Source organism: Uranotaenia lowii, unplaced genomic scaffold (assembly GCF_029784155.1).
Source record: "Uranotaenia lowii strain MFRU-FL unplaced genomic scaffold, ASM2978415v1 HiC_scaffold_680, whole genome shotgun sequence".
NCBI lineage: Eukaryota > Metazoa > Arthropoda > Insecta > Diptera > Culicidae > Uranotaenia > Uranotaenia lowii.
Genome location: NW_026598623.1, coordinates 13,260 through 23,240, shown reverse-complemented (window position 1 = coordinate 23,240; position 9,981 = coordinate 13,260). Strand labels below are relative to the sequence as shown.

General features: G+C 33.9%; 1 protein-coding gene across 2 annotated transcripts; it reads left to right on the top strand.

Annotated features, from left to right (window-relative positions):
- Nucleotides 1-296: 296 nt before the first annotated feature.
- Nucleotides 297-6,936, top strand: LOC129760612 (HMG box transcription factor BBX). 2 transcript variants are annotated; one of them, XM_055758269.1, is made up of 6 exons: nt 297-567; nt 3,723-4,642; nt 4,702-4,783; nt 4,844-5,258; nt 5,335-5,940; nt 5,997-6,936. In XM_055758269.1, exons 2-6 carry the CDS (start codon nt 3,918-3,920, stop codon nt 6,221-6,223), a joined length of 2,055 nt encoding a protein of 684 aa, XP_055614244.1. In that variant the 5' UTR covers nt 297-567; nt 3,723-3,917; the 3' UTR covers nt 6,224-6,936. The 2 variants fall into 2 exon arrangements, with proteins under 2 accessions (XP_055614244.1, XP_055614243.1); XM_055758268.1 differs by lacking the exon at nt 297-567 and adding an exon at nt 1,642-1,945.
- The last annotated feature ends 3,045 nt before the right edge of the window (nt 6,937-9,981 follow it).

Genomic DNA, 9,981 nt, shown 5'->3' with positions numbered 1-9,981 from the left:
TCATAAACATGTTTTTACGGCATATTAATCGGAAAGTTTTTTTTATTTCTTTCAACAAACTTACTAAAAGAATTCCAATAAATCATGTATTTAGATTTGTTTACGAAAATAAGTTCAGCTGATTTCCCACACAAGCATGGAACTCAGGGAAAATGAACTTTTTGTTTATATTCGGAATGTAAAAGCGACGTAAACACTCACCTACACAAGGGCCAAAAACTGCTTTCGTATCTTTGCTTTCACACGATTTACACGAATGGAGTGATTTTGGTGTGTGTTATCACCAGAAAACTGCTGAGTAGGAAACATTTCTGAGTGAATTTTGGTTCCTTTCGGTGCCAATAAATTGACTATCGGTGAAATAGTTTTGATATTAAGTTTTCTGTTAAAATATGACACGAATAGTGCACAACCTTCTGATCGAGCGCTGAAAATCAGTTAAATATCTACATTTGCCTTTGATTGAGTTAATCGGTGAAGGTACAGTTCTCTGGTTTGTGGATTAAGTGACGTCATTTTTTCATGAATACCTATAATTGTTACAAAACGCATAATTGGAAACATTTGGTAAGTACTGAACGGGGTTTACACTAAATAATACGCATAATGCAAACTAATGTTGAATTAGTGACGTTTAAAATAACTTATATTTAAAAATGATAAAAATATCTTCTTCTTATTCGAATGACTTTATTAGTTGCTTTCTAATTAAATAATTGCGTGTATTTTACTAAATTTATCTCTTTTGAAAAATGGTGATGATGGTGGTCTATTGATGGTGGCTGTTATAAATGAAAACAATTAGTGAACGAAATGATACCAATTAAAACATTTCTGTTTGACCTCACAGAGAAATAATATTAATCTATCTATTCCTGTTCTCTGACTTAGCGATAAGATAGTTGAATTGATTTTTTTTTCAAAAATATTACAGATGTAAATAGGTCCAAAGCTAGTGTAGGATAATGCTTAGCCATTTAATCAGTGGGGTATTGAAGCGACGATGTTAATGTTAATGTACTTAAATCTAAATAAATAAATGTTCTTAACTAAACTACTGAAAGTTTACCCTAAGTGATCCTTACAATATCTGAAAAAATGAAATCTGAAAATATTGATCCTGGTATCAATGTCAAAAATATAAATTGATAAAATAATTAGAGTATTTGGTAATGCATGTAAAATTCAAAACATAATTTTCCCTTAAAGGAAAAAAACTCATGTAACGTTATTTTGGGATTGAAACTTTATCCATTAGTTCCCTCAAGTTCCTTAACCTTATGCTGTAGCAGAAAAGGCTATTCTTACTCAATAAAATTACAATTACATAAATGATTGACATTGTCATGTTCTCTCCCATTTGCACAGCGAGGAAAAGCTAAAATCAGCCTCAATAAAGACATTTTCTCTGTCATTTTGGACGGATTCAAAAAAAAAATTCAATAAATAAGACCATTGCAAACTGAAAAGTTCGTCGAAGGCTATTTTGTTAGCGAAAATGTTCAGCAGCGATGATGTTGAATGAGTGCAGCTAGTAGTTTGAGTGTAGTACACCCTTTACTACTACTATCGATTAAGTTTCAATATGATTTAGTAAACATCGAAGCAAAACAAGTCGATCTGGTTGGCTGTATGTCCTCAAACAATCAGAGAATCATTTTCTGCTTAGTAGTACACAGGTGCACTATCGAATAATTGTAATTCTTAACTCTTATTTGCTTTAATTTCTTAAGTGATTATCTAATGTGAAGTGTGACGCAAAACATTATTACAATAAGTGATAGATTGCAATTCAGTTGATTTGAGTTTAACGAGTCTTGAAACAGTCATCGAATTATGGTTTATTTCCTCGATGCTGTTGGATTGCACTACAGGAGCCATCTTTAATTTTAAACGACCTTGAAACTCATTTCACGACCAGGTCGTTTTTCGTTATATTAGAAGCGTAAGTTATATTAAATAATGCATAGAAACATCTTTTGCCAAATAATTTGATATACTCTCCGCATTTGAGTAAGATGAATGTAGAAATTTTGTGATAACAGCTGATTTGGAAAAAATAAAGGAACATTAGTTTGAGTTAATGTCGTGACTTTGGGTTGGCAACATATACCAAAATGACCAAAATATACAGCTATGTACACAGTATACAGCTATAGGTTTATTTGGAATTGAGTTCTGGTAGATCAACAGTATATTGGTGTGCGTACCTTCATTCATTTGAAACGTTGAATGAAATTTGCTTTTATCATTTCGAATGAATTTCTTTCTTAACCGGTACACGTCGATGACTTGTGGGAGGTGAAGGATGTTATTTTGAAACAAATAGGTACTTGATTCAATTTTAATTGTAAATTTTGAACAGCTGAATACGGGACAAGCTTTAAAATCTTTCACATTGTTTAAAATTTGTTTAGATTAGCGGCCGATTAAAACATTAAAAAGGTTTTTTAAAAAACTAATAAGTTTTTCAATAGAAGGTTAAAACTACGTGCGATATCAAATTTAAAATAAAGCACCTACATTTCAACATCTATAATTAGATAACGTTTTTACAGTAGAAAAAAGACTTGCTAAAAATGCAGCCAGTTTTGTTGGTTTTGTTTAGGTTCATTGTTTTTTCACTCATTTGCACATCATTACGTTTCATATACACGTTCACAATGCAGACAAAAAATATGCATTTGGGATGAACAGAGATGCCATGTGGTTTTGTTAAAAATCAGTACACAGTAACGAAAAAAAAATCAGTATTTTATAATTGTAATTTATTAACTTGAACGCAGCCTGTCGGTTACAATTAACTATTAGTTCAGGTTAATACACTACTAGATCGATGGAAATGGTATGCAACTCTGTTAATATTGCATAAATGAAGGCGTATACAGATATTATATACGCCTTCATTTATACAATTTGATAAGTGCTAACTTTCGGCTGGTCTGGTATATGTATGTATTTCTAAATATCACATCAGCTCAATATTTTCTGAAGCAAAGATAATGATAGGCAGAGTGAGTGAAACTATATTATTACAGATTTATTGGATGCTCTGATCTTTTAACTAGCTTTAACTTCATTGGAAATTTGCATTCATTTCGTTCCATCTAAAATCACCCTAGATAAGATCAAATCCACGTTATCAATGTCTCGACTCTTCGGTGTACAAACTAACATACAACATAATTTAACTGACTGCCATGGATTCCAAGAAGCATGCGATGAACACAATATAAGGGGAACAGTCTACGAAATTTTAAGAAACCAAGAATCACAAGAACAGTCACTGTTAGAATTCCTTAAAGCATGTAATATCTACAAAACTCTTTAAAAATCAAATAATCAAGACACGAATGCCGCAAAGTGTCTCAAATAAACAAAAAAAAATGTCTCGACTTGACACGCTCACCAGAACGCATTTAAGGTGAAAATAATAAGAACTTTTCCATTTAACTTTAAGTTTTATTGGGCTACAAAAAATGTTCAAGAAGCTTCAGGTTACCAATGCTCGGTATCACGAACTGTATCTTCGATAACATATCAAAATAAGCGAAACGTCATATGAACTGCAAATGGATCACAAACTCTAATAGTGAATCTTTCAAATATTATAGATATACCTAGTCATTCGAGTCTTGTTGTCTAGTGACAAAATAATAATAATCAATGTGTTTAAGAAAGTAAACGAAAAAGTTTTGCTGATTTCAAAATTTTATTTTCAGTTTGCTCACCTGTGAAAAACAGAATCGGATCTAGTGTGTGAAACAAAAAGTGCAAATGAGAATGCCTCCTTAGTAATCTGTGTGTTTAAAACATACTGTGGAAAGCATACACATCTACTATTAGTACCTTGGGAACTGTCGAGCAACTGATATCAAAACGTGAACGTGTACGCACGCTAATAAGACGCTGTTAAAATGATCAATAGTTTTAACAGCCAGCCTAAAAACTTAGCCGATATCATTGGCGGTCAGATGGGTACATCGCAAGACCAGCAGCATAATGCTGTACCAAATATTGGAGTAAATGGCAATAATAATATTAAGAGCTACGTGAATAATAACACTGCTATTGATAATAGGAATTACAATTTGAATAGTCATCAAACCAAAAATTCTGCGTCGCATGGTTTTACCTTGGAAGAAAGTATCAATTTGTACAATTTATATTCAAGCGGGGCCAGTAGTAGTCATGCAAAAGGCGATTTGACCAAAGAGAAAAGTACTGTTGCAACTATCGGAGAAATTCACAGTTCTAAAACTGATCAAGGTCTTAAAAAGGCATTTTCAGGTGATGATCAAAGCAGAAAGAAATATGATTTACATACCCAGCATCACAACTATTCCAAATCATATGATAGTTTGTTAGCTTCTAAGTTGCTCCAATCTGATAATAGCAGCAGCAATTCATCCAGTGATGAAGAACTGGTACCTGAAGAGAATGACAATCCTATCGATATAAAAACTGGAATCAATAATGTCAAAGTAGAATCAGTAGAGCTCGGCAATGATTGTCCGATATCGGTAACTGAGAATTCTGCGACACCTGATCATCATGCAAGACGACCGATGAACGCATTCTTAATATTTTGTAAACGACATCGGGCCATCGTTCGTGACAGACATCCGAATTTGGAAAACAGGTTTGAACTTCTGGGTAGTTAAGTATTTAAAGATGGTATTTATACGTTTCATATTTCAGGTCCATTACAAAAATTTTAGGTGATTGGTGGGCCAATCTGGATAAAGAACAAAAATCCAGCTATACGAATCTCGCCAAACAGGTAAAACGGTTTACGAATATATATGCGTAGATACTGTTCTAACTGGTTGTTCTTTTACAGTATAAAGATGCCTTTTTCAACGCTCATCCAGATTTTAAATGGTACAAATTACCGGCACCTCCATTGAGACATCCAGGCTTTCCCAGACCGATTAAAGCGGAGCAGGATTTATTTACTATCGATTCCGAACATAAAGATGGCCTTTACTATAAACCGCTGACACAAAAGGATGACGAAGAAGAAAAGGAAGGATCGAGTGTCAATTACGGATTTGACTCGACTAGCACAAATAACGATCATAATTCAACTGGTGCTACTGATCATGATTCATCGACATTAGTTACGGGAGATTTTAAAGGTGATATAGAAGTAAAAGAAACCCAAATGGGTGTCTTCAAGTTAGCAGATGAAACACAAATGGGAGGATTAAACAGTTTGATGAAAGAATCATTCGATGCAAAATCAAGTGTTATGGGTAAGCAATTGCTCACTGTAGATGAACACTTACTAAGCTAAGCAACATACTTATCAATTATATTTTTTCTCCACAGATCCTCTATCATATCAGCATGACCCGGATAAAAACTATCTACTTTTTGAACCTGTTTCACCAAAAACTAAATCCACGCTAGAACCATGTATAAACATGAAAAACCATTTTTATTCCAAACGTCCTAACGATGCTAGTCGTCGTGAGATGAGTGCCTATGATACTAAACGGTTTAAGACAGCTTTCGATACGATGCACTACGAATATTACGAAGACGATTGTACGAGAAAGACTGCGCGTGCCTGTAAGGGCAAGCGTTATCAGGAATTTATGACCCTTACAAAGTTGAATTCCAGCTCTAAAAAGACTATGAAAAGTGCCACCGTCGTCCGAGAGGAACAACCACCGGCTGAGATAGTTACCGTTGATGTAAAGACAGAACCAAACAGTATCAACCAAGATTTCATCCACCTTGATTCGAGCAACGTCCATGAAAACTTGCTGGAACCGTCAGCCAGTTCAGCTACAATAGTCAAGGATGAACCCAAACACTTTGACGTATCGGAGTTCGACTTGGACAGGAAAATTAACGAATTGCCAGGACTCGATCTAGATGAATATCTTACTAAGAAAAAAGATACTAAGAAAAAGAAGAAAAAAATCAAAGGTACATTTTGATTCATTTATTTATTTATTGATTCTTTAAAAAAAATTAATTTAAAGGAAAATTCAAATCAACTGTAAAACCTCGCATTGTTGTTATCGAAGAAAAGGAGAAAATTGTTGGAAGTCGCAAACGGAAAGCACGCAAAGAGAACATCACTCGTCGGAATGTGGAAGGTCCCATCGAAAACGGTCTGTCTGATGGAGCAAACGCACTGTTTGCCCTCGCTACACTTGCAGAAGTGGCCGCTAATGAGAACCATATCGAAGATGGTAAAATCGTCTAAGTCAGAAAATACTAGAGGGTTCAACATTGCTTGGGAGTTATTTTGCAGTCATCTTCAACAATGTTGAAAAATAGCCAGTGTTAAAGTACAGATAGCGATATCTAATATTTTAAAATAAGACTTTGTTCTTTTCAAAATAATTGCTATGAGCATTAGAGCTATTCGCGTTCAACGCATCTTTAAAAAACTCTTAAGTATTTAGAATGTTTCAATGAGAGAAAAATAACGAGCACTTCGTTAATATATTTTTAGAATTGAATATCGTTGATCTGTTATAAGTTATAATATCTTTCAAAAATCGAATGGGAAGAAAGGAAATTTTTTCAAAATCCCTTTGAAAGTCAAATTTACAAAAAATAAAATCTTTTATTTCCAAATGATAGTATTGCGTTACGATTATTATTCAGCAGATAAGTTTTGATTTTTTATTGTAAAATGAATAATCTGATAAATCACATTTTTATTTGGTTTTCTTTAGCGGTAATTTATGGATTCTTTCCGTTGTTTATTGTCTGCATGAATATAAAAGATGAAGAAAAATTATATCGAGCAAGGAAATGTTATGAAATTAGGCATCATCTATGCGTTTTGCTGTAATAGAGTATATATTATTCGTAACCACTTATGTTATACTAGAATATGTTCACTCCTGGTTTTACTTATTAAAAATTGTTAAAATAAAACTATACTTTTCAATATGAACTAAAATAAAAATTGTTTCATTGTCTAATTTTTTGTTTCATACAAACTTGTACAAAATCAAGATGAACTAACTAACGACGAAGGATATCAAGCTTAGTATCAAGCTGGGTTGCCAGGTGCCCTAATTTTTCTGTAAAATACAGACATTTAATCCTCCCGCCGTCCCTCTTACTCGAAATAACTCGCTTATCGTTAACAAAGTTTTCAAATTAAAAAAAAAACAGTTATATGGGGATGAATAAACCAATTGGTTTAAAAACCCCAAGAAAAAAAAAACAAAAAAAATAGTTATCGAGATTTGATTTGATTAAATTGCTATAAGGTACACCGGGGTAAGTGTGGACGGTTTTTCGTATAGTTCAAATTTAAAAAATCATTAAAAAATCAGCAGTGGGTCAATTTTGATAAAATTACGTTCAATGTGATGCAGAACATGTTATTTACAAACGCTGAAAAGATGAGCTTGAAAGAAGCAAAGCGAGAAAAGTTATCACGTAAATTGTTATGGACTACTGGTGTCTTCACTTACCCCGCTTTATGGGGTAAGTGTGGACGGTAGATTTTCCCTTTGATTTCTCAGGAAATTTTCAACAAATTTGTGTTTTTTTGGTTAAATACGTTATTTTATTGGTCGAACCGTCCAAAACTTTGAAAAAAGTTCATGGTGCTATTAGTAAGGCATCTTTCAATGATTATTGTGTGTAATTTATGTTGCAACACACGAAATCAGATTTTTTGGAAAATATATACGAATTCCAGAACAACCCAACTTTTCATGATCCAAATGCTAAATATAGCTAATTTGTATTGGATGAAGGACAGAAAATTGAAAAAATATGTAAATGTCAAGCCTGTATAAAGCCGTCCACACTTATCCCAGGTAGGGTTTGAAGACAAAATTTTAGTTTTTTGTGAATAAACTCTTTTTTCTTCATTTTTAATCGCCGTTTCTTTTCCTTACTGGCTGTTTCGAATGTGAGGATTGTTTCGATGTAGAGTTTTTCATCAAAAGCCAGCTAGGTAGTTAACGAAAAATTTGCAATTGAAAAAGATGCTCATCACCTCGACATCGTAGTTGAAAATAGAAAATTTGCAAAAAGTAAATTGAACATTCTGCAATAAAAGTTTGAAAAAATAGTGCATAGTATTGTTTTAATAGCCATCGTCCACACTTACCCCGCGTCCACACTTACCCCGCGTCCACACTTACCCCGGTGTACCTTATCTAATCTTCACAAAAGACCAATAGGTTGCCTGGTTTTTCTTCGATCTCTAAGATCTATGGAAATGATATTCTTAAATGTTGCGATGATAGTCACACTTAAGCATTTTGTCGAAGAGCTTAGAATATGTTTCATCTTCACATATCACGAAACTACTTTGAAGGAAATATTATTTCTCCGAGAATGCACTTCATCCAATGGTCCGAAAATCAATCAAAACAAACACTCAGGATGCGTTTCCTGTTGGAAACATTCCGATTGTATAATGGGATAGCGCCTCTCGCTACTGCTTCGCCTGGCTGGTATGCAATCTCGATCAGCGCTCCTATCAGCTATGCAAACCGAGTCGCATCATTCAGGAATCATCGGTTCAGCAAACATCGCATATCGGAGATGAGTGAGATACAAACTGATCCATTCTGAATGTAGCTCACTCAGTATCTGCCTGAATTATATGAAATTCAAAATTATTTTTTGCAGGACGAGAAAAATCAAACAGTTGTGCGGGACACCATAAATTCTCAGTAGTTTTAACGTGACGTACGGCATTTTAATAAGAGAACTTGTAAAAATTGAAAAACACGGCGAAAGTGAACATCTTTCCCTCACAAACACAACTGCAATTTGATTTTGATCATACTGATGTTAAAAAACGTTATAACAACAAATAAATTTATTAATTTGCTTTATATCAAATCAAACAAAATACGCTAATGATCAGCTTCATGTATCATTCACTCACTGCCTGATCCATTCACTCCTGATCGAAGACCAACAAGATTCGCCATATGCATTGCGCATTGGTGATATTCCAATTTGATGATGGTGCTGCACTGTTTTGACAGCAAGCATCGTGCGAGGTGATCTGTATTTTAGCGATGAATTGAACGATCGATGATCGGGTAGGTCCAGTAGCAATCAATAACGAAACCCGACCGCTGTACGTTCAGGTGCGAAGTGCAATCAGAAACATTCATTGAAAATGAGTGATATTCAGAACACTGACTTCATCACATCTATACATATCAGGAGAGGAGATCCATTTATTTTTTTGATTTTTAAGTTGAACGCAATTCAAAGTAGGTATGGTTCAATTTGCAAATCAATTTAAAAATCTATTTTCAAAAAAAAAAAAATCGTTTGTAAATAAGTACCTACACTGAGCCGAAAAAGGAACGTTGAATTCACCTGGATTTTCACGTAGCCACTCATTACGTGAATTTTTGCTTGATTTACGTGAAGCACGTAAGAGCAAATAAATAATCACCTGATTCTTACGTGAAATTCACATAGTTGGATGCTGACAAAACACAAACACATTCGATTTACGTGAAAATCAAGTGGTCAGCCAAGTATAGACGAATCTGGTGTATTCTATGTGATGTTCACATAGCTCTGAATGGCTCATTCACGTAAAATCTATGTGAAGGAACACAGTTTTCAATATGGCGTGGATCTAAGTACGCTCAGCTGACAAATGAAAGGTTTATTGGTGATCTAGAAGCTGTTTTTTTTGTAAGTAGTAATTTTTTTGTTGTATGATCATTATTTCAATCTTCTGTCATTTCAACAGATTGAGGAGTCTGAGCTGCTGGTCGAACAAGCAACTGCAACGGAGGCGCACCGAATACAATTTCCTTGCCGGCGCCGTAAGTCGTAAGTTAAAGTGAAATGAAATTTTTGTTTATTGTGAAGTTTAAATGTTGAAAGTTATGTTCTTTTATTTACACCGCTAAATAAAATCGCTTTCAAAATTAAATTTTTTTTTCTTTTTAAGTATGCGAAAGAAAACAAAATACGTTAATATTTTATTCAAATCTACGTGAGTCGCAT